The sequence below is a fragment of the Nansenia antarctica genome (assembly GCF_963989245.1).
Source record: "Nansenia antarctica genome assembly, chromosome: 9".
Classification (NCBI taxonomy): Eukaryota; Metazoa; Chordata; class Actinopteri; order Argentiniformes; family Microstomatidae; genus Nansenia; species Nansenia antarctica.
In genome coordinates, this window is record NC_137679.1 from 36,146,454 (window position 1) to 36,171,269 (window position 24,816).

General features: G+C 47.0%; 2 protein-coding genes across 2 annotated transcripts in view; both read left to right on the forward strand.

Annotated features, from left to right (window-relative positions):
- The window catches only part of nkd1 (NKD inhibitor of WNT signaling pathway 1), a gene marked incomplete at both ends in the record, with an annotated part of 32,366 nt that extends 31,089 nt beyond the window's left edge, over nt 1–1,277 (forward strand). Inside the window, 2 exons of the mRNA XM_080538937.1 lie at nt 18–151; nt 676–1,277. Of these exons, the coding sequence (XP_080395063.1) occupies nt 18–151; nt 676–1,277 (736 nt within the window). The remainder of the gene's footprint in view (nt 1–17; nt 152–675) is intronic.
- A 13,576-nt stretch (nt 1,278–14,853) lies between these two features.
- nod2 (nucleotide-binding oligomerization domain containing 2) lies at nt 14,854–19,818 on the forward strand (the record flags this gene model as incomplete). Its single annotated transcript, XM_080539412.1, has 10 exons — nt 14,854–15,339; nt 15,457–15,583; nt 15,780–17,559; nt 17,697–17,780; nt 17,910–17,993; nt 18,174–18,257; nt 18,398–18,481; nt 18,946–19,029; nt 19,308–19,391; nt 19,746–19,818. 10 exons carry the CDS (start codon nt 14,854–14,856, stop codon nt 19,816–19,818), a joined length of 2,970 nt encoding a protein of 989 aa, XP_080395538.1.
- Nucleotides 19,819–24,816: the final 4,998 nt, after the last annotated feature.

Sequence of the window (24,816 nt, forward strand, 5' to 3'; positions counted from 1 at the left end):
CCCTCTCCCACCCTCAGGCGCCACCACAGCGACCACCACACCCAGCAGGGGCAGGGTTGCCAGCGCAACTGTGTGGACGAGAACCTGGAGCGCCGGAACCATTACCTGGACCTGGCCGGCATAGAGAACTACACGTCCCGCTTCGGAACAGGTGAGCGTGGGCCCGGGGTGAGGGGGGGGTGGGGGGGGGGGGCAGTGATAATGATTGCGATAATGTTGATGGAGAGGCCCTCCCTGCCGCCCCCCTCCATGTCCTTTGAAGCTGCCTCCAGGTAAGAGGCCCCCTGTCGCTGCAGCACCTGCTCGGAGCCATGATCAGGTGTGCTGCACGATCACACAACAGGTCTGGCCGGTAGGAACATGTGGAGCCACGTCGCATAATAGCGACGTGTTCAAGGGGCTGAGCTCCATTATGAGTTATGTGTAATAAAGCGGCCGCTTTGGTCTCAGACATCAGTGATGACAGGATGATTACTTCATAGAGATCCCTTATAAGTACAGTGTTAGCAGCAGTTACCTGTTAGCCTTTGAAGAGCGAACCTGAACCGGCTGATGAGGTAACGATGAGTAACGGCCGTTCAGTTAAGACTTAAGTATTTATCAGCTGCTGGATGTCACGGTTCTCACGTCAGTGTGTTTGTTCTGACCCGCGTTTCCCCCTCTGTCTTCTCGCAGCCCCGCCCACCGCAGAGCCCCACACTGTGAAAGCGGAACCACAGACCCGGCCCTCCAACCAGACCCAGACCCGGTCCCGCTCCCACGAACCCGAGAACGGCCACGCCCACTCCTACCCCCACCACCGGCGCTCGCAGACGGTCACGGAGAGCACGCCGGCGGCGCCCCCCCCGCCTCCCGAAACCCTGTGCGGCCCCCCGCGGACCAGGGGCCAGGACAAACACGCCCTGCGCTCCCCTAAGACCCACAGCCGCACCCCCGCCACGCAGACCACCTCCGGCAGGGTGATGAGGAGCCGAGGCGGCGGCGGGGTCCCCCCTCCCCCGGCCTTGCCCAGCCAGACCGCCCCTCACCAGGCTTCGGCTCCCTACCGCCGGCACAAGCAGAGGGCCAAGGAGGGCCAGCAGCACCAGTACCGGGCCCTGGGCTCTCTGGGGGCCCCCCCGGCCTCGGCCCCGGGCCCCGTGGTGGAGAAGGAGCAGGTCAGGGACTTGCCCAGCGTGCTGCTCTACGACGGGGGGCTGGCCCAGGTGGTCCAGAGGCACGAGCACCACCACCACCATGAACACCACCACCACTACCACCACTTCTACCAGTCCTGAGCCCCCCCCCCCCCCCACACTGCTATCCCCCACCCCCTGACCGAGTACCAGGGCCTGCAGCCCCCCCCCCCCCCAACCCCCCCCCTCCACCCAGGACTCTACCCCAGGCCAGCAGACACTGCAGGAAGGAGCCCCCTCCTGTACAGCACAGCCCAGCAGAGCAGAGCACAGCCAGGGAACCAGGCCAGGGGGGAGCAAGCCCAGGCCTTGGCCACAAGAGGAGCTGGCACTGTGGTGACTGGAGAGAGAGAGAGAGAGAGAGAGAGTGAGAGAGGGGGAGGGAGAGGGAGAGGAGAGGACATGTGGAGGACACGGGGGAGGCACAGCCCAGTGTTGGGGTGTTGTTGGGGCTGTTGTTGGGGAAGGGGGGTTTATTATGGGGGTGTTCCAGGCATTAAGAGGCCCGGTGAGGCAGTAGGCCAGTGTTTGAGTCTTCTCTTTGAGCCAGAGGGCTAGGGGCTGGGCGGGGAGCGGGGGAGCAGGAAGGCTGTGTTAGAGGAGCCTGAGGAACAGAGTGAGGACAAGACTCTGTCGGACTCCTCTCATCCCTTTAAGGCTGAGACCCCCGACCCTCTCCCACGGCCACGGCGGCACCGCCCGCCCCCTCCCACACCACCACTCCACGGGTTCACAGACTGTGATGTATAAGAGGAAATATATGAAGGAAAAATAGTGAGGGGAGAGCAGTGCCAAGTGTCCAGTTTGTATAATATGACAGTGTGAGTGTGAGATTGCGTGTGTGTGTGTGTGTGTGTGTGTGTGTGTGTGTGTGTGTGTGTGTGTGTGAGTGCGTGTGTGCGTGTGTGTGTGTGTATCGGTGTGCACCTGTTTCCTCGTCTGCAATGACACCCTTGTCGCCGCTGAAGACCACTTGAAAAGCACTTGACGGTGCGACGTACCTGAGACACTTTGGGCTGTCAGAGGACAGGCGCTGGAGACCATTTGCAATACAGGACACACCCTGGAAGACCGAAAATGAAAGGAAACATGTTTGAAATGTTCAAGTGAGAAATAGAAGACCCTAATCAGCTGCTACCTCTAGTATTATTGTAATTGTTTGCTATGATTATTGCTATTATTCTGATGTCATTTTTCAAGTCAATACTTTGTTTTGTAAAACATGCCACAATCTGCAGTCGTTTGTTAGTGTTGGAAAGCTCCTGCATATATTACCTACATATTGTATGTATATGTTTAACACTAGGTATACTGCTCGTATCAACTTTATAAGCTTTACTGATCATATGATATGTGTGTGTGTCAACAATCTGAAGCTTATTTCTCCCCCCCCTTTTTAAACGATCCTTCTCTTATTCTGTTTTGCATACGACCACTAACACACAACCGGTTTCCCCATGCAGTGCATCCTTTAACACCCGTAGTATTTCTTTTTCTTTCTAAAAGGCTTCTTCATTTGTCGAGTTGTCATGGCTGCCATTATGGCTCATCCGACTATAGACAGACATTAACAACGTGGGTAAGACAGTAGCAATGGTCCCTCCTGGTCCTCCATGTTGGCTCGTAGGGGCACATGACTGTCCCCTCTGTCCCCGCGGCATCCCCCCCTGTCCCCAGCTGTCAGCAGGCCTTTCATCAGCCGGCCCAGCCAACAAGGCTCTGTCTATGACAGCTGTCTCATTCCGCTGGTGCTGGATGACACTGGGCCCGGCCCACAGACTCCACTCGGCCCATAACTCACAACCACCGGAGGGCCTGTCTGTCTGTCAGAGCCCAGCCCACCCCCCCCCCTCTCCAGCGCCACACTGCTGTTTACACCAGACCCCTTTACGATTGGTCTGTCCAGTGTCTCGGCCCCCCCAAAGCACCTGACTGGGTCTCATCTGGTCACAGAGAAGGTGGAAGGAAGCTAGTATGACTTGTGGGTGACCCATTTGCTTCTGAGCAAATCCAGGTGTGTGAAACTCTGCTCCAGGCGGGTTGAACTTCCAACTTCACGGCCAGGTGTAGTGGACCTCTGAGCCAGCCGTCTGTGTTTCAAGCTGTTGTCCCGGTTGAGATTTAGTGAACGTCTGGAACTGGAAACTCACCCTCGATCAGTTTGGCTGCCGTGCTCCTGTGTTTTCAGGTCAGCGAGAATCCTGTGCATTCCAGGCCCGTCGCCCCAGCCCCAGCACACACACACACACACACGCGCGCACACACACACACACACACACACACACACACACAGCTGCAGACTGTCCATTAGTTGAGGCACCACTCAGACTGGCCTTCCCATGGGACCCACTCCCTCCCCCACCCCCTATCCTCCCCAAGGGGATTGCAGCTGCACCCCATTCCACAGAGACCCCCTCCTCCTCCTCCCCCAGGCCGCCTCCACTGGCATCCCACACTAACCCATCACAACACTATAACTCTTTGTCAGTGTCCTCCCACCACCCGCTGCTCACAGGGAGGTGTTGATGCTAGCACCTGCTCCGCCCTGTGAGATAGGGAAGGTGAAAATGTCCTCCTGACTTAACTGTAGTCTTTAACTGCTTTAAGGAGCAGAAGGACCACCCGGCCTTCACGGTGGTCTCATTAGACATGGGTCGTGAAGGCTTAGTTGTGTATCACTCGGGCGGTGGACCCTCTGCCCAGAGTCACAGAGACCCAGAGTCGAGGTGACTCAGGCGGTGTGGACAGCCGGGTGATCCACTGCCCCTCAGATACCATGTCTAATAAACAGGAATCTGCTTAGGTTGTCATCCTCTGTTACACACACACACACACACACACACACACACACTCCTTCCTCCTCCATCTTCCCCCGTCAGCGCGGCCAGCAGAGGAGCAGTCCCATGTGCATCGCAGGTGATGTAGTGGGGTAGCTAGCTCCATCGCTCTATAAAGGGACACTCCACAGCTTTACGGAACATCCTTGCCAACTAATGTTATTCTCCCATGATCCCCTACTGCACTGCATCTTTTCCAGCTGTATAACATAAAACAAACAGTATTCACCGCCAAGTCTCCCATCCCCAAGTATTCCACTACTAAGTTATGTTTTTTCTTTCTTTTTTTTTGTTTAACTAATGTAAATAGTATATGGACTGCAGAAAGGTGTATTACCAGTGTCACATAGAAGGAATAAGCTTATTTATGAGAATTGAATGAATGGAGCGAATATATACGTCTGCAAAGCTATCGACACTTGCCTACGTTGTCACTTCTTCTGTACAATATCCATTGTGCCAATGCTAGCAGGGAGTGGTAGTTCTCTCTCTCTCTCTCTCTCTATCTATCTCTCTCTCTCTCACACACACTTTCATTTCTCGGTGCTTGTTGTAAAATAAAAATGTCTAGCACTAGCTGTTCCTCGTAGCAGGACCTCACTGCTGCTCTCTTCTCTTCCCTCTCTTTTCCCTAATGTTTTTTTCTTCTCTTTTCTCCATGACCTTTGTTTAGTTTATATAGATGGTTTTGATTAATTACTTTATTTATTTGATAGCAGAACTGTGCCAAGGGAAATACCCTTTTATTAAAGTATGAACCTGTTCCCTATAATTGTTATACTGACTTGTTTTTTGGGTATACACACATTCTGTGATGGTGGTGGTGGTGGTGGTGGTGGTGTGTGTGTTTGTATGTTGCCTACGTTGCATGGCTGTGTTTGTGTTGTTTTTGGATGACTGATCTTAACTACAGTACACTGGTATTTGTGCGTTTTAATTTTGTTCTGGACTGCTGTGTTCATGGTGTGTTTATGCATGTGTTGCTTGCTTTGCTTCATTATGGTTTTAATGTGTTTGTGCTTATGTCGGGTAGTTTTATTTGTGTGTGTGTCTGTGCGTGCATGCGTGTTTGATGTGTCGGGTATGTGTTTGTTTGATGTGGGTTTACGTAGGGGAACATGTGCGGAGGGGAGGCAGGATCCTTTCCATCCCTCCCCACGGAGCCTCGGAGGGCTCCCAAATCTGGCTGGCCACAGCTGCCCACCATGCCACGCTCTCTACATGCACACACTTTGATATGCAGCTTATGCGCTTATCTCTCGTCGGGACAACCGCAGAGTGTCCGCCTCTCGGGCAATGTGACCCACAGCTATTTAAATCGCCACGTTTGTGTACCGGGAGAACCCAGCAGTTATCGTGATAAACAGTTTCTGATCCGGACACGATCTCCCCCACGCCATTTCCATAGCTCTTTCTTCTTCATCTCACTTTTTAAGCAATCAATCACATCCCAGTCTACTGCAGGGTCCGCATGCAGATGCGTAATCCAGCCCCAGTGAGGAGAGACCACAGCCATACGGATGATCCCTCCCGTGGGAAACATTCTTTGGATATGAACATTTGTTTGACACGTCTTTTTGAACGTGTCTTCTGTCACATCAAATGCAGTAGTGTAAAGTTGCGAAGTTAGAATTACAGAGCTGAATTACGCCTCTCCTGCCTTCCCCCCAGCCCCCCCCCCCTCGCCGCAGTCTGCTGTCAATCCTACAGGAGAGGAGCCGCTTTATGAGCGCTAGGGAGACCACACAGGGATGATTAGACTAACCACGGATCAATAGCAGCTCAGTTGCATTCATGCTTTGGTGCTCCCCCTGCTCTGTGTGTGAGCGGGGGTTGAACTGGGGGTCAGGGGGTTAGTGTGTGAGGAAGGTTCTGGAGTTAGCAGATGAGCCCTGAACCATAGCATTACATCAAATACACTAAGCAATTGCTCTGTGACCGCCAGGACAGTGAGAGAGATGAGACGCGGTGGAGAGAAATGCAGCAATTAGCCAGGATGGTGTTCAGTTCAGGGAGAGCTCCACTCCTATGATCACACAATCACAAAGCTACACTCACTAACATCACTCACTCACACACCCTGTTGACTCTCCCATATACTGTAGGGGAATTCTACATGTATATGAATTCATTTGTGCTATGTATCTCATCAGCTGATTTATTGCTCCATGCTCCTTGTGATTTACAGGTGGATAGATGAAGCCCATATAGAGCATGAGGGAATTGGCCAATTCGTTCACCTAAGACATAAGGAAGCAGTAGTCACCTCTTACACTACTGACTAGAGGTTGCCCTACTCATTGTGCCCTACTCACAGTGCCTGGGGAGGCTGGTGGAGGTAGAAATTGGAGGACGCCCTCATTGTGATGCCTGGAATGGAACGAGGAATGGCATCAAACACGTGTGATACCATTCCTCATTCCATTCCATGCATGAGAGCCCATCCTCCCATGTCTGCCTCCACTTCCTCTGTATACCTGGATAAAAGCGTTTGACATACCGAAACAGCAATTGTGAATAATCTTTGAAGGAGATTTAACATTGCCAGGCACAATGACAAGAGGAACGCCTCTCTTCTGCTCCAGTGTCATGTTACATTTGCGTTGAGAGATGGATGGGTGGGTAGTAACAGAGAGGTGTAGATGAACCCTATCTTCTGGTTGCCAAAAGCAGATAAGAAATTATATTGAGTTAAATGTGGGGAAATGAGAGGCTGCCATATGTGTCCTCTGTGCTTTGTCTCCAACAGATAGGCAGAGAGCTTTGAAGTGCGGATTGGCACAGTGGGGTGCTAGCTTCTGTAGAGACGAGATGCTAAACGCTAAGAAGGATGAGAAGGACACAAGGTACTCTATTACCAATACAGGAGCGAAGGGAAAAAAAGAAGAAGAAGCAAATCCAATGATAATGTACCTCTGTTCCAGAGTATTTATGGGCTTTGAACATTTTTTCATGCAGGATAAGTGGGCCTCTTTCTCACAGTATCTCAGAACTTCAAAGCAGATTCACAGGATAATGCAAATGATTGGAATATTGCGGTTTCTGCCAACTCTGAGAGCATGAAAAGAACCCAAAAAAAGAGAAAGAATTAAAGCTAATTGGTGTGGCAGCCTTTTATGTGTCGAAAAGCAGGGTAAAAATAAAGCACTTCAATGATTGTCAACTTCACGAATTAAGAAACAAGCTGACAAAGTGTTAAAGTTCAAGCAGCCTGCCCCTGTAGTCACTAGCAGTGAATGTCACTTTTTAACTGTTGACATTTGCACTGGGCTCACTTGTTAAAGATATGATGAGAAAACAATTGGATTAAACAGTCTGGATTAAACAGTTCTCCCAGTGAACAGTTTTCACTCTTGAGAGAGAGAGCTCAATTGTTAGAGATCTGATGAGATGACAATTGGCTGGATTAAACAGTCCTCTCAGTGATCACTCAGTGGGCATGGGTGTGATCATCCTGCATTGATGGTGGGTCATCCCTGTAGAAGTCACATGACCTTTAACCACTCCCTGGGAACACGCTTAGCCGTCAATCAAAGAAAAGCTTAGAGGTAGACTCTGGCATATGATGTCACACTCTGTGAAACAGCAACTTTCATCCCAAAATATTGTATGGTGAATGAGAGCGTGCCCTCGTTTCACTGCTCTCCGACATAAGACGGCAGAGAGCGCATGTGCCAATGCATTCAACTCTCTATTCTCCAGTGTTGCATCTCTGTTTTCATCTCTGGCAACGCAAGATGATAAAACAAAAACTGAGCAACCATTAATTTGCCCTGGGATAGGCCCAATTACAAGCAATACTAGATATTCTAATGCATCAAAAGCCTTACGCAGTAATTACTGTGTGATATCCACACCCACCATTGGATTTTTCCAGCCACTAAGGGAGCGGCAGGTAGCCAAGAGGTTAGAGAGGCCAGCTAGCAATCAGAAGGTTGCAGGTTCAATCCCTGTCTCAGGAGGGAGCTGCATGTGTGCTGGTGACTGGAGGGTTGCTGGCATCGTATCTAAGGTGCCTACCACTGCCGTTGCGCCCTTGAGCAAGACACTTAACCCCTAATTGCTCCAGGGGTGCTGACTATTGCTGACCCTGTACCTACAGCAAAACATTTTTTGTTGTTGTACTCAAAAAGGTTGAATCTAATCTAAGGACATAAAGATGTTTGTAATAGAGGAAGTGTGATTGCTAATGAACTCTGGTCTGGTGAATTATTCAGTGTTTGGAGGAAGCCAGTGCTGGAGGGCTTATATCCCACAGACTGTAATTGCAGCTTTTAAATTGGAAATTACTCTTAGTTTGAGGAAAAAAAATCAACAAGTCTCAGCACACACATCAAAGCGGAAAATCAATGGAGGTTGCACTTGCTGTGTGTTGAGGCGGGTGAGAGCCAGTCTTAAGCCAGGGAGCAGAGGGGGTGAGGGCCAGTCATCAGCCTGGGTAGCAGAGGGGGTGAGGGGGTGAGGGCCAGTCATCAGCCTGGGTAGCAGAGGGGGTGAGGGGGTGAGGGCCAGTCATCAGCCTGGGTAGCAGAGGGGGTGAGGGGGTGAGGGCCAGTCATCAGCCTGGGTAGCAGAGGGGGTGAGGGGGTGAGGGCCAGTCATCAGCCTGGGTAGCAGAGGGGGTGAGGGGGTGAGGGCCAGTCATCAGCCTGGGTAGCAGAGGGGGTGAGGGGGTGAGGGCCAGTCATCAGCCTGGGTAGCAGAGGGGGTGAGGGCCAGTCATCAGCCTGGGTAGCAGAGGGGGTGAGGGGGTGAGGGCCAGTCATCAGCCTGGGTAGCAGAGGGGGTGAGGGCCAGTCATCAGCCTGGGTAGCAGAGGGGGTGAGGGGGTGAGGGTCTGAGGGCCAGTCATCCAGCCAGCTTCACTGCTCCGTCTACTCAGGAGTAAAGGTCTGCACACATGGCCAACAAACAGACTTTTGCCCAATGTCCCAGTGATGTTTTACATTAGGGACAGCATCAACAACAAAGGGCCATTCGTTACCACCAGAGAGGGTTTTCCCTCCATAGAACGCCCACAACGTCCTTTTATATACGGTGTCTATCTGTTTTCTGCTCTGATTTATAGGCTGTTCTTCTGTCACAAACAGGAAAAACAAAAACACATTTGTCATTTGCGCAAGCTAAAGATCTTTTGAAAAAAAACTGCTAATTACTGCAGCATTGGTTTCAAACGGAAACAACTGGTTAAGATTGGTCCCAGATGGTGTGTGTGTGTGTGTGTGTGTGTGTGTGTGTGTGTGTGCGTGCGTGCGTGCGTGCGTGTGTGTGTGTGTGTGTGTGTGTGTGTGTGTGTGCGTGCGTGCGTGTGTGCGTGTGTGTGTGTGTGTGTGGTGTGTGTCCGAGAACCTCCCACATGACATGATTTTACATTTTTTAGAAAATATTTGGAGAACATCATGTTTCAGTATGAGCAGTGGGGACACTTCCAATATAATTGCAAAGTTATGCTTGGCTTATGGTCTCTTGTCTTTAGTTTTAAAGTTACATTATGGAAGATTGCCTTGGGGTGCTCTTGAGCTAAAATGGGTCCCCTAAATAGTCAGAAATAACATTCAGAAGTCACCTCATTGGACACAAAAGGGGCACACCTCCCCAAATCTTATTTTGCCAAAGCTTGTTAGCCTAAAACAAAGGATTGTGTAATTTAATTACATGAAATGCACTGATATTGTATGATCCTATGAGTATGATAACCAATCAGTTAACGCTCAAGCAAAAACGTGAGGTTAACACGTAGTAATTCAACTTCCAGAGACTCCCTTTAAGAGGCTCTCTGCACTGCCTCTTTAGTTTGCTTCATTTCGGTTGAGAACACAAAATCGCCGTGATGGATCTGCAATGTCCTGACATAAAGGGACGGGGATAAGAACAGAGGTTCGACAGGAAGAAGCAGAAACCTTCTCAAAGAGAGTGGGGCTGGGAGATGAATAAGAACCACCAGCCAGCTCCCAAAAAGTTGCATTGGTTTTAGTAGATCATTGGGGCTCTTTCTTTTTGCAACATCAAAGGCAGCCGTGGTTCTTTGATGTGGCAGCATGCTGTTTAAGGTACAACATGAATGGAGAGATGTCAAGCTGCAAGGTGCCTGTGTAGTTTACGTAGAGTGCTGCGGAGAGCAGCAGATGAAAGGAGCAAACAGAGTTTGATAATGAATGTCCAACAAGTAGGACCCATCTCAGACAGCACGCACTCAGCATGGGGCCACGCGCTAACCTTGAGCGCCGCACCCCAAACCCCAGCCGGGCGCTGGAGACCAGACTCCTTCGACTTTGGTGCTCCCGGGAAAAGCTCTCAGATGTGAGCTTTAATCTTCCTGTCAATTAAATCCCGATTGACACACACACCCACACATGCAGCCACGCATGCACGCGCGCGCACACACACACACACACACACACACACACACACACACACACACACACACACACACACACACACACGGTACCCTTTGAAAGAGGTTCTATCCGGTTCTTCTTTTAAGTGCCCTCCCTCACTGGCCTTAGTGAGACCTGCCTAATTGGACACCAATCTTATCAACATATGAGTCAACAAGAGAACCGTGTAAGCCACTTTCGCATTCATGTCAATTCAGGCCACGGCCTGCTTTTAATTAATCAGACATAAATTGACTGGGATAATGTAGTCCTCCCTGTACTGTATATGCCAGCCGCTCTTTCTCTGGAAGATGACCTACAGCATGAACGTACAGATTTGTTGGAATGTTTGTCCTGTCCCAAAGAGGGACGGCCAAGATGGAGGTGGAGAACTGTCCTCCTTTAAAGAGGCTTTAGTAGGGGTAACCTAGCTGTGACTGTGTCGTAAAGCTTGCATGAGGCGTACCTCTGGATTTTGAATTTAGTCTGTCCATAAATTTTGATATACAGATGCATGCTCTGACCTTGTGGTTCATTCTCAGTTTTAACATCCATCAAAAAAGAAAGTCTTCTTGACAGAGTTACTGATCATCATGGAGTCTGTTCACTGACAGACAGTAAAAGAGATTGGTCTGTCGGAGACACGGAACATTCCAGAAACTCTGACAAACGGTCTCCAGCTGATCATACCCTGCTGTATCTGGGTTTGGCTGCACGACCCAATCAAACCGTCCCATTCATCATGACTGACTAATCTAGCAGGACAACACCCAAATAATTTCTTCACAGAATGTGAAGAGTTCACCACAGGTTCTTATCCTTTCTAACTTGATCTCTTGACTAAATTGACTAAGAATCAGTACGACTCTGAGGGCCTTAAGCCGAATCCTAGGCTAAAACGCATATTCAGCAGAGGTTTTACATTGAAAGTGTGATTTAGTCCAGGACTAGGCTTAAGCCTTGTTTGTGAAACTGGCCCTCAGAGTAGCGATCAAAGTAGTTGTCGTATTTAGCTATTGAACTTGAAAATGTATGTAATGTACTGTCAAGCACGATATTGGCCCTGCCCCTCCAGCGATGCATGGTGTGTCTCTCTGTTGCTATCACATACGTGTACACTCAATGCACCTGGCCCAATGTTGAGCTCACTACATGTGTTTTTCATATCTTTAGAGAAAGAATGCATGATGATGAAATAGCTGTGTTGAACCGGGTTATTAATCGCCATAAGCCTGGATGGCTGAGTCGAGTTATGCTATTCATTGCCATAACGTTGAAATGGCTGCGTGGAGCAAAGTTATTTACTACTTGCAGCAGCTTTAGTGCAGCGCGGGGAGCTGAAGTGAGTCCATATGGAGCGAGTCTTTACTTTAATGTTCAATAAACCACATGCTGATGAACATTTCCGCCATGACGGGCTTTGGCCATGCAAGCTGTCTGTGGGTATTGTGGAAAAATGAACATTATCTCCCTCTGAAATCTCGATCTTCTCTCTTTCACAGTGGTGATTTGGAGGATTATAGAAACTTGGAGTCCATCTTGATTCCCTTTGCTGCTCCGTTGGCCTGTTCCAGGGGACTGTACTGTACAGGAGAGGCTGGTGGAGGTAGAAATCAGATCTCAATGTAATCTGCATGGAATGAAATGAGTAATGGTATCCTGTCCTCCGGTTTCCACCTCCAGCAGTCTCCCCCTGGTACTGTAGATGGAGGGAAGGAACGTTAGGTTGAAAAAATATGGAGCAGTCCCTGGCAGTGTTGACTATTGGGGAGGACTTGGGGTCCATGGAGCTTAGCGAGCTGCATTGCTACTACTCTCCTGAGTGTGGCCCCCTCTCACACCCATCCTACTGTGACCGGCATACAACCACTAGTTTACTTTACAGAAAATAGACACCTCTCAGATAAAGCTGTAACTGTACTTTCCTATAGTAGTTGGATAAAGAGAATATGTGATACCTGGATAAAGTATTTTGTGACTCGCTGTGTAATTACTCCTTGCGGTAGACTTGACTCAAGCTGTCAGATTGAAGAAGATCGAAGAAACTGACTTAGAAAAGAAAATGTTGTACGCCTTTCACTACTAATCATGGCCCACAGGAGGAAGCAATGGTATTAAAATAGTAAAACAACAGATAGATCCGATCCAGAAATCCTATTCCTCAGATCAAGGCATGCATGAGAAGTAGATGGCAGTCATAATGCGCTACGTATGTTTCCAAGACTGTGTTTTCATGAGCTCTTTCAAGATCAGAAACATCATGCTGGCTTCCAAGCTCCCAGTGGTGGAACAATATTTATGGCCTGTTTCTACCACACCTCTGCTGTGTATTGTTTACACATGACACACACCTGCACTGCTTAATTTGAATCTGCAGTCAGTCCACACATAATTTGCTATGGTAAGAGAACGGCTTTCATTTTAAACCATCAAGCAATTTCTAATGAGATGATTTGACAATTAACCACGTAAATGTCTTGGTAAACGATCCCCGTGCACCCTGCAGGGACATCATACGGAGGAAAAGACATAAGACATGATCTGATCATTTGTGCACTTGTTATTTCAGTTGCTTGAGTAGAGGTGAACATTTGAAGTTGAGAGTTAATGGAATGTGACAGGTGTGAGAGGGAGAGTAGAAATGTGTCAAAGTAGTAGACTAGTAGGTCTTGGCTCAGCCATCAGAGTGCATGTCTGAATCTAGACAATAGTTCCCTCAAGTGGCTGCTGTCGACCACTACAACCAATGACTGAAACCTATCTTCTTGTGTATATCACAATGAGCGGGATTCTGAGCTGTGCTATTCATTGTTTTAAATGTGTTCCTTACAGACACACTTTCTTCTTCATTGTCTATCTATCTATCTATCTATCTATCTATCTATCTATCTATCTATCTATCTATCTATCTATCTATCTATCTATCTATCTATCTATCTATCTATCTATCTATCTATCTATCTATCTATCTATCTATCTATCTATTTATCTATCTATATACATGTCATGTGCTGTGTGATGATAAGATACTAATGCTAAACAAGTTCTCTGTGTAATTACTGTAACATTTCCTCTTTATGGCTTCTATTCTTCATTATTCGTCTTCTATTGTTGGAGCACACACAGAGAGAAAAAGGATGCGGGCAGTAGACAGAGTCTGATGCGGGTAAAACCAGTCCCACCAATTTCGCTTTTCAACCACGACCAAATTAGTTTCACTTTCACTTTAGAAAAATATTGCCCCAATATTATTTCCCGGCAATATATTAAAATATTCAAAACTCAATTCAGAAAAATAAAGGTTGTAAGATATCCGTTTTCTGAAAACTAACATTTAAACAGATAGATTTATGAAAAAAGTGATTTGAAAAAGTGACTCAGATGCAATGAGGAAGAAGAACCGATTCACTTTTCAGGATCAGAAAGGAGCTGATCCCGGAGAGCTCCAGAAGCAGGTGAGTTTATGAGTAGTAAGAATGTATTAGTAGTAACCTATCCAAAAAGATTTGTCTGGAGTTGATGATCGAAGTTTTATGCCAGCCTATATAACACTGTTATAGTTTTATTAGCTTAGTTTATGGAGTTTTAGATTAACCTCCCACACATCCGTACAGTTTGAGATGGTGATGAAGTGACATAATATTATTTAGAATTGAAAATACATCTGTGTCTTACTTTTACACTTAATACTTAATCTCATCGTGTTTTATGAGATGTGTTGAATACAATGTTCGTTATGTTATGATGTTGATCTTTTTTTAATCCATCCATTTTGACTGACAATGGCAGAGACAGTAGATGACTGATGGATAGATGATTCACATACTTGACTAATGTATTTGCTGTAAGTCACTTTGGATAAATGCGTCTGCTAAATGTCCAAAATGTCAAATGTAATCCATGTCTGTGTTATTCAAGGGTGCAAACTTGTCACCTTTCTGCTAAAATTTAGTCGTTTTTATCTCAAAATAGGTCATCCATGTGAATTGTGTAGATCTGCAAAAAAAAGTATCCCTAAGTATCACTATCACCCCCCTAAGGTTGGGCCATCGCCAGTTTGCACCCCTGGTTATTAATTTATCTTTCTTTATAGGCTATAAAGTCCACTCAGCAATCATTAGGCCTACTGTTTTTTAGGGAGTTCTGGTGAAATACTTTAGTGCTTTGATTTCATTAATTCATTTATAATAATACATATAGGGTGACTACTTCGTTTTGATGACAGGATGACAGAGGAAATGAGAGTAAACCATGTGACGAAGTGGCATGATGCCATGTTGTCTGTGGGCGATGAACCGATGAGGTGGTGTAGGGCGTATTCATGCTGACTTTCACTATGACAAATCTTTCCATTTTGATCATTTATAAACTTATCCTCTATTCATCCAGCTGAGTCCCATATTGAGAGATGAATCTCATTTTTCAAGTGGGCCATGGCCAAGACATGAGGTACAATGAGGAGGTATGAGTGCCCAGCTGCTTGTCCTGAGACAGAGAGCGGAACTGCTGTCTGCCCTGTGCTGCGGTGGAGCGTCCGAGGGTCTGGAGAGTGTGCTGGACCTGCTACTGGCCTGGGGGGTGCTGCTCTGGGAGGACTACCAGATTATTCGAGTGCCAGGCAGGGCTCTGAGCCCCAGCACCAGGGAGCTGCTTGATCTGGTCTACAACAAGGGCGAAGAGGCCTGTGGACTCCTCCTGGCGGCGTTCAGCAAGGTCCTCCCTGAGGCCCAGAGAGCTGGCCTCTCCTTTGGAACCTGTGGCGCTGATCTAGACATCGAGAGGGAACTCCCTGGAACAGACACTGACGTCCTCCTAACCGACAGGCCTGGTCTTGTGGGGAGGCTGAAGGACTGCATTGATGGAGCTCTCGAGGCCTTGCTTGAGACAGGCAGCTTCAGCTCCACTGATTGTGATGAGGTGCAGCTACCTGTATATACCCCTTCGCAGCAGGTAACCACACCCTAGAATATGATTAACACTAACTAATCTATGATTAGTTAACATATCATCTGTTTCGGTTCTACACTTGATCAATTCATGTATTAATTAATTAATTTGTCATTTTAGGCAAGGCGTTTGCTGGACCTGGTCAGGTCAAAGGGGGAGTCTTCAGCGAGGCTTCTACTTCAATACATTAACAAAACAGAGGAGACTCCCTCATTGTCTAATCAACAGGAGTGGACCCCTTCTGCAGGTATCATAGCACACAGTGCTTAAATTACTCACAGTATGATACACTACTACTCTTTGTGAAATATTGCACTGCATAGCAACATGTACAGTATGTAATGTAGGCCTGTGGCTTGCTATTAAGTTCCTACCACTGACAACAGTTTGTGGAGCTACACCAATCACTTTAAGTCTCATCTTATATGTATGTGCTGTTGCAGAGTGCTTGTTGTACCAGAAGAAGCTGCGCAGCTCTGTGTCGGCACAGTCCCATTTCCTCAGCACCTACGGTGGCACCGACAGTCTGTCTCTGGACGACATCTACACTGAGGGTCAGCTGGAGCTGGCCCAGACCCAAGGCTGCAGTGAGGTTCAGAAGAGTGCTTTGGACCTGGAGGACGTGGTAGGCCTGGTGGGCACGCTGAACCAGGAGGCAGACACCGTGCTGGTTTCTGGGGAGGCTGGCAGTGGGAAGAGCACCCTGTTGCAGAGGCTGCACCTGCTGTGGGCCCGGGGCACAGCCCTGCGGGACTGCCTCCTGCTCTTCCCCTTCAGCTGCCGCAGGCTGAGCTCCGAGCAGAGAGAGCTGTCCCTCAAAGATCTGCTCTTTCTGCACTGCTGCTGGCCGGACAGGGACCAGGACGGGCTCTTCCAGTTCATCCTGGACCACCCAAACCTCATCCTCTTCACCTTCGATGGCCTGGACGAGCTCAAGCAGTGTTTCACGGACGAGCAGAGGCACTGCTGCCCCACCCAGAAGGCCCCCGTGCCCGTCTTGCTATTCAACCTGCTGCAGGGCTCCTTGATGAAAGGGGTGCGTAAAGTGGTGACCAGTCGACCGGAGGCGGTCGGCCCTGCACTGAAGAGGTACCTCCGCAAGGAAGTCCTCCTGAAGGGATTCTCCCCCAGCGGGATCGACTGCTTCGTGAGGAAGCACCATCGTGACGCCGCGGTGGCCGTCAGGGTTCTGGAGTCACTGCAAAGCAACACGGCTCTCCTGAGCCTGTGCCACATCCCTGTCTTCTGCTGGATCGTCTCCAAGTGCTACAAGGAGCTGCTGGGCTGCGGAGACGGCAGTCCTCAGACGATCACGGATGTCTACGTCATGATCCTGCAGCACTTCCTCCAGCGCCACACCCCTCCGAGGAATCCTGTGGGGATAGGTTGGCTGCAGGAGCACTTGGAAACAGCCGTGCATCTGGGGCAGCTAGCCCTAGAGGGCCTTGGTGCCTCCTGCTACGTCTTCTCGGCCACAGAGCTTCAGAAGTGTGGGGTGACTGATGGAGACATCTGCATGGGCTTTCTCATCCAATGTAAGGACCTCACCTCCACAAGCTGCAAACACTACGAGTTCCTGCATATCACCATGCAGTGCTTCTTCGCTGCTCTCTCCATTGTCCTGAACAATAACTCGGACCGCTCCACCATCCCCAAGCTCTTTCAGCCCCAGGACAGGCAGCAGCCAGGACTGACCAGCTCGTGTTTACCGCCCTGTTTGACCACTCAAGAGGGGGTCTCAAAGGATTCAGTCATGGCCGCTGAGATGCCCAACCTGCAGATAACAGCCACCTTTGTATCGGGGCTCCTTTCCCAGCGCCACCGCAGCCTGCTGCTGCACTCTTGCTCTGCGCCCACTCTGGACAGGAAGTACAAGCAGGTGGTGAAGTGCCTGTCCAAAGGCATGCAGAAGCACTTCAAGTCCATCCCTCGGCCCGTGGAGGGGGAGAAGAAGAGCATGCATGCCATGCCACACTTCGTCTGGCTCATCAAATGCATCTATGAGATGCAGGAGGGCAGGATCGCTAGAGACTCTGTGGCGAAGCTGGAGGTGGAACATCTGAAGCTGACTTACTGTAACATTGGTCCAGTGGAGTGCACTGCTCTTGCTTATGTGTTAAAGCACCTACAGAGCCCCGTGGGGCTTCAGTTAGACTACAACTCTGTGGGCGATGTTGGGGTGGAGCAGCTGCTGCCCTGCCTGCATGTTGTTCAGTCTCTACAGTAAGTTTTTAAGCTCTCAATTTGTTGTTTTCGCATAAACATGTTATCTACATGTACATGTACTTCTAACTGTATTGTACAGTAACAGAGCTTGAAGTAACAAAACACTAAAGACGCTATTTCTTTAACTCCATCAGTCTGAGAAACAATAACATATCAGATGAGGGGATCCGTAAACTGATTGCGAAGGGTATCCAGTGTGAGAACTTCCAGAAGATTGCGTGAGTATGAAATCGGCTACAGAATTTCCCATTCTCAGTTCAGACAAACCTCTGCTACATACCGTCGACTTGTCGAAGTCTGCAGAAAAACGAATAATCTGAAGTAATTTTCATTTGTGTCTCTTAAAGGCTCTTTAACAACAAGCTCACTGATGCCTGTACACAACACTTTGCTCAACTCCTGAAGATAAAGCAGAATTTCATCGCTCTAAGGTCAGTAAACGCTTATCTCTCAACACATCCAAGATACTGCACAGCAGAGGAGGCTGGTTGAAGGCAGAACATTTGGGGGACAGGCTGATTGTAATGCATGGAATGGAAGCAGTAGTAGCATGTAGCAGTAGTGTCTGGCTGTGAGCAGAATAACAGGACTTCTCTGAATGTCTTGTGCAGGCTGGGAAACAATCACATCACAGCAGAAGGGGCAGAGCAACTGGCGTTGGGGCTTAGATTCAGCCAGTCATTGCAGTACTTGGGGTAAGGTTACATTTACATTTTGTAACACAAAGGATAAGGTTCAAAGCCAATGAGAAGAGAAATGTAAGTTGAGAGTGCAAAACGTGTTGTCCTACCTATTAAATATGCTGTTCCCACATTATTCTGTCTTTGTTTTCCAGGCTGTGGGGGAACAAAATAGGGGATTCAGGTGCTGAGGCCATTGCTAAAGCCCTACAAGACAGTCAGTCCCTGGTGTGGCTTAGGTACGAAAATATGAATGATACAACTGTTAGAAATACACTGCTCAAAATAATTTTAAGGGAACACTTACACGAGGAGAGCTAGACAGGGCTGTAGGAGGGCAACAACCCAGGAGCAGGACCGTTATCTGCTCCTTTGTGCGAGGAGGAATAGGAGGAGCACTGCCAGAGCCAAATGACGCCGTGGCAACGCTATACTGCCTGCAACATCATACAGCATGACCGGTTTGGCGTGTCAGTGACGGTCTGGGGAGGCATATCCCTGAAGTGTTCCCTTAATTTCTTTGAGCAGTGTACCTTATTCATGAATATGACTGCATAAATATATAGCATGATGTGTCATTCCCTTGTTGGCTTAGTAGACAGCTCTCTGTTATCTTTACAATGCTTGTAATGTAGTCATTAATGTGTTGTGGATTTTATAAAAACCAACATTGTGTGAACTGTATGGTGGTGTTTCATGGCAGTCTGGTGGACAATGGCGTAGGAAGCGCAGGAGCCCGTGCCCTCGCCCAACTCATCAAGAGCAGTTCCACACTAGAGGACCTATGGTGAGTATTGGATTTTTTTTTTCCAGCTATCCATGAGCCATGAGCTATCCATGAGCCTTCTTATAACAGGGGGTGGTATCGTTATGGCATTGTTGGTAGCAAATGATCGCTCTATGCTCTCACTCTACTTGCCGGTTTCCCTGACAGAGATTAAGAGTAATCCTAGACTAAAAACCATCCTCAATGGAGATTTTCCATTGAAAGTGTGATTTAGTCGATGACTAGGCTTAATCTTTGTCCTGGAAACCACCCTCTACAACACGTCACCTCCTCCACAGGCTAACCAACAATTGCATCAAAAGAGCAGGGGTGGAATGTCTGATAGAAGCCCTCCAAAGCAACACCAGTATGAAGTCAGTGTGGTAAGTTATGTTGCAATCATGATTAAGATTATGACACATTATGTCTGCTGAGAACATCCTGTTCATTGTAATGCTCATTGTAATGCCTAGTATGGAATGAGGAATGGTGTCAAACACGACTAGGAGTGTCTACCTCCATCGGCCTCCGCTGGCACATCTTCAAAGTCTAATAGTCTACAGTAGTCTCCTCTGCTTACCACTACCTATCCCGTACATCTGAGAATGCTTTGAGAATGGAATTTCTTTTCACAATATGTTTATTGTCATTTTGAGAATGAGGTCTCTAATCCAAATATTGTAATGTAAATAAGAGTAAATAAAGTAAATCTTTTTGTTGTTTTCTCTGTACTGCAGGTTACGAGGTAATGAGCTCAGCCCGGAGGAGGTTGAGGAGATGTCACAGCGAGAAGCTCGCCTGACCTTCTGATGACAGAAAAAGCGAAAAAGACTAATAATATATATTTTATTGTATATAGTCATTATGTGTATATCTGTAACTTCCGTCACTTGTGTATGTATTGGGTTATTTTAAGGTTATTTCTGTTATTATGTCTGTGCTATGTGACTCAAGTTGGGAGGCTCAAAATGATTGTGAACACCATATGAAATGGTTGTAGAAGTATATTACTATAATAGCGTTAGAATGTGTCTAAGATTTTGCAGATTTTCACCACTCAAAAAAAAAAAAAAAAGTGTGCTTGACATGCTGTTTTTTTGGCAACATATATTTGCTACTCTACTACTACCATTTTACGCTTGTTTGATAGCATTCTTTTCAGAGAAGTTGTTGTTACAAATAGCATCATAGTATTATTCTATGCACATGGTGTTGGCTTTGTGTGACCGCAACTGGCCGTGTGAGCTTGGTGTCTTAAACAGTCAATTATTGTCTAATCTGTTGGTTACAGCATATTCTATGTAAACATTTATAAAAATGTGCAGAGAAATCTCCTGCAGACAGAGGAACTGTGCACAAAATGTACTGCAGGCCTATGCAATCTACTCATTGGCTCCTGTCTTTCCAGTTTAACCACAGCCTTAACCAAGTGTAGAATGAGGGCATTCCGTCTGTCTGTCATGTTCATGTCAAGAAAGACCTGTCCAGCATGTGTTATATACTATACAGTAGTTTTAAACTAAAACTAAACTATATATATAGCCTATGTATAACTTTAAAAAATTATGATTTGATGAAATGAGGGATATGCATGACTTTATTTTCTAATCTCATAAAGAAATATCTTACCAAACAAGTGTGAGCTTTTCATTGTCTATCCATTTTTTCTCTCCAAATTAGGCAATTATGCCTATTTAAAAAAAAAAAAGTAATCTCTTTAAGGTAAATGTGCTTCTGTTCTCTGCTTTAGTAGGGGACGGTTTAACCAAACACAGATTAAGCCTAACCCTGGACTAAATCACACTTTCAATGTAAAATCTAGGGTCTGGGAAACTAGCCCAATTAATTATGTATTATTCTACAATAAAAGCGATTCAACAACATCCCCATCAGGGATCGGCGCAACATCACCATCACATAATCGCTGTAGATTCTTCTCCACTTCAACCAAACCCTGGGAAAACCCCGGAGGGCGGGACTTTATTACAGCCAAGTGAGAAAACCAATCGGCACTTGAGATAGACGCGTGTCGACCAATGGTATCGGGGGTAACCATTAAGGCTAATCTTGTGGCGTTTTGTTTGGTTGGGGCAAAATCGTTCTGTAAATAATATTTTATTTCTTATTCATAACAGGCCTGCTGACTTCGTTTGTCTGTCACACTATAACCTTTGTGTAATAGTAGTTGTTATTGTAGTTCCAGGGTTGTTAATAATAAAAACGAGTTATCTAAATGGCGTGTATCCCCAGCTGCATGTGACTGGGGGGGGGGCTAGCCAGCTAGCTTGTTTGGGCTAATTGTCGAGCTTGACAGTTCTCAGTTTTGCTCGCAGGATATTTGTAATATTTTTAATAAACGAAACTACTGGAATGAACGGGTGGCATGTCAACTAGCTCCTGAAGCTGAACTGAAGTGTATTTAAGGTAAGGAAATACCTCCTGACATTTTGTTGTGTGTGTGTGTGTGTCCTCCCTGCCTTGAATATGGTTTGTGTCAGATGTCAGAACAACATGACTTGAACTGTCATTGTTCAGTCCAATGCTGCTAGCCAATTGAAGCTAATCTTCCATACTATAGATTAGCATTTTGTCTGTTTTTACAGAATTGATAACTGGCATGTTTTTTTTCTTCTCGACGTTCGACTAACTATCCTTCCTCATCCATTTAAAGGCCTGAGAGACTGTATCACATTCGACTGGCTTCCTCTCTAGCATCAGGGTTAGCATCAGGGTTGGCATCAGGGATAGCATCAGGGATAGCATCAGGGATAGCATCAGGGATGCATCAGGGTTAGCATCAGGGATAGCATCAGGGATAGCATCAGGGATAGCTAGAGAGCTAACATGGCATATTATCAGTGATGATGTCACTGATGGAACATCCAAGACAGCTGCTGTGTTTGGCTACTGTGTAGTATAGGGTTAGGGTTAGTAGCTGTGATGGTACTGTGTAGTAATAGGGTTAGGGTTAGTAGCTGTGATGGGTTAGGGTTAGTAGCTGTGTAGTAATAGGGTTAGGGTTAGTAGCTGAGATGGTGCTGTGTAATATAGGGTTAGGGTTAGTAGCTGTGATGGGTTAGGGTTAGTAGCTGTGTAGTAATAGGGTTAGGGTTAGTAGCTGAGATGGTGCTGTGTAATATAGGGTTAGGGTTAGTAGCTGTGATGGGTTAGGGTTAGTAGCTGTGTAGTAATAGGGTTAGGGTTAGTAGCTGAGATGGTGCTGTGTAATATAGGGTTAGGGTTAGTAGCTGTGATGGGTTAGGGTTAGTAGCTGTGTAGTAATAGGGTTAGGGTTAGTAGCTGAGATGGTGCTGTGTAATATAGGGTTAGGGTTAGTAGCTGTGATGGGTTAGGGTTAGTAGCTGTGTAGTAATAGGGTTAGGGTTAGTAGCTGAGATGGTGCTGTGTAATATAGGGTTAGGGTTAGTAGCTGTGATGGGTTAGGGTTAGTAGCTGTGTAGTAATAGGGTTAGGGTTAGTAGCTGAGATGGTGCTGTGTAATATAGGGTTAGGGTTAGTAGCTGTGATGGGTTAGGGTTAGTAGCTGTGTAGTAATAGGGTTAGGGTTAGTAGCTGTGATGGTACTGTGCAGTATAGGGTTAGGGTTAGTAGCTGTGATGGTGCTGTGTAGTATAGGGTTAGGGTTAGTAGCTGTGTAGTAATAGGGTTAGGGTTAGTAGCTGTAATGGTACTGTGTAGTAATAGGGTTAGGGTTAGTAGCTGTGATGGTACTGTGTAGTAATAGGGTTAGGGTTAGTAGCTGTGATGGTACTGTGTAGTATAGGGTTAGGGTTAGTAGCTGTAACGGTGTAGTAATAGGGTTAGGGTTAGTAGCTGAGATGGTACTGTGTAGTATAGGGTTAGGGTTAGTAGCTGAGATGGTGCTGTGCCGTAGCTGTGATGGTACACTGACACTACTTTGCTTTGCTTCACTTTATGCTCCTCTCATTCAATGAATGAATGAATGAATGAATGGTCTTTCTTTATTGTCACTGATATAGTACAGGTACCAAACAACGAAATTTGGGAGGGGGGGCTCCCCTGGTGCTAGGAAAAAAAAACTAAAAACAAGAAGGGAAAAGAGCTGGTTTACATAAATAAAGGCTATGTACACTATCCACTATATACTATACAAATAAAATAGGGATGCTCCGATCTGGATTTTTGGGGCCGATACCGATCACCGATTTTTTCCCTCAAGATCAACCGATACCGATACCGATTTTTAAAAAATACATAACTGTAGGCCTACTGACTGGATAGCATACATATTTTTGGCTTTTTAGACAAAAGTTTTGATCCATTAGGCACCAAGCAAACGCAGACCCATTTTTATGGCATAGTAAAGGTCTGGCCTATCACCCAGTTAGGGCCTGAAGCCCAAGTCAGTCGATATGGCTGTATAAAAGACATCATAAACGTGGCCTTCATGGTTTACATACTGTTACGTCCTCCTATGTTTTCTGTTCAGTTATCTGTCTTCCCCAGGAAAAAAATAAATAAAAAAAAATAACGGTTTTTGCGATCGGCCATTTTTGCCGATCACCGATCGAGTCATTTGGAGTGAAATCGGCCGATTTAAATCGGTGGCCGATAAATCGGAGCATCCCTAATAATAAAACACTGTGCTGTACTCTATGCTATGCTATACCTATTCTAACATTTCCTATCTCTGAACCTTATGTACCCGAGGGTTGTCATATTGCACATAGTGTTATTGCACATTCATTAAAGTGTCGCAGTTTGCAGGTTTGAAATGTTCACAGTTGTGTTTCAGTATTGCACTTGATTTCAATCTAGTAGCTGCCATCAAATTGTCTAGATTGTCCAGGGCCTAGAACCTAGGTCTTTGCTGTGTTCAGGGCCTTAATGGCCCTGGGGTAGAAGCTGAGCTTCAGTCTGTTTGTCCTTGCGAACATGGTCCTGAACCGCCTGTCCGAAGGCAGCCGACTGAGCCGAGCAAAGTGTTCGTACCCAGGGTGGGATGGGTCTCTGGAGATCTTGGAGGCCTTCCTGAGGCAGCGTGTGTTGTACAGCTCTTCCAGAGAGGGGAGGGGGGCGCCGGTGATCTTCTGGGCCGATCTCACGACTCTCTGTAGCGCATTCCTCTCTGCGGCTGTGCAGCTGGAGAACCACACGCAGATGCAGTAGGTCGTAGGTGTAGAGGTTGTAGAGGATGGGGCTTAGCACGTAGCCCTGGGGGGACCCAGTGCTGAGTCTGAGGGCTGTGGAGGTGTGGGAGCCCACCCGCACCCTCTGGGGGCGGTCGGACAGGAAGTCCTTGATCCATGCACATATAGAGTGTGATAGTCCCAGGTCTAGTAGTATACTCTGCAGTAGCTGTGATGACCAGAGAATCCCCCTTCATCTCGCCTGTTTGTTTATGCGTTTCTATGGGGTGGTGTAGCTCGATTTTTGAAGATGATGATGTTTTTCAATAATTCATTGAGCAGTGCTATTGATTATTTTGTTCAGATCGCTAGGGCATCTACCTCCTAGACATGTATATTGAACATTATTGACATTTGTACGTTGAACGTTGCTAGTGCTCATTGTTAAACAATGTCTGTTTTGATACGGGGGGAGACCTCCCCATATCTTTTCCACAATGGTGTCACGTCATAAATAGATGTGTGCAGTTACAGTGGCTGCTGCTGCTGCATTGTGGCTAGAGGAAGCGCATTTAAAGGGAAATCATAATTACAGCTTTTGCTTCCCATTTGATAGTTGGTTAGTCAGATAGGGCGAGGTGAACCAGGGCGAGGTGAACCTATTGTTCACCTACAGCGGTGAACCTATTGTTTTACA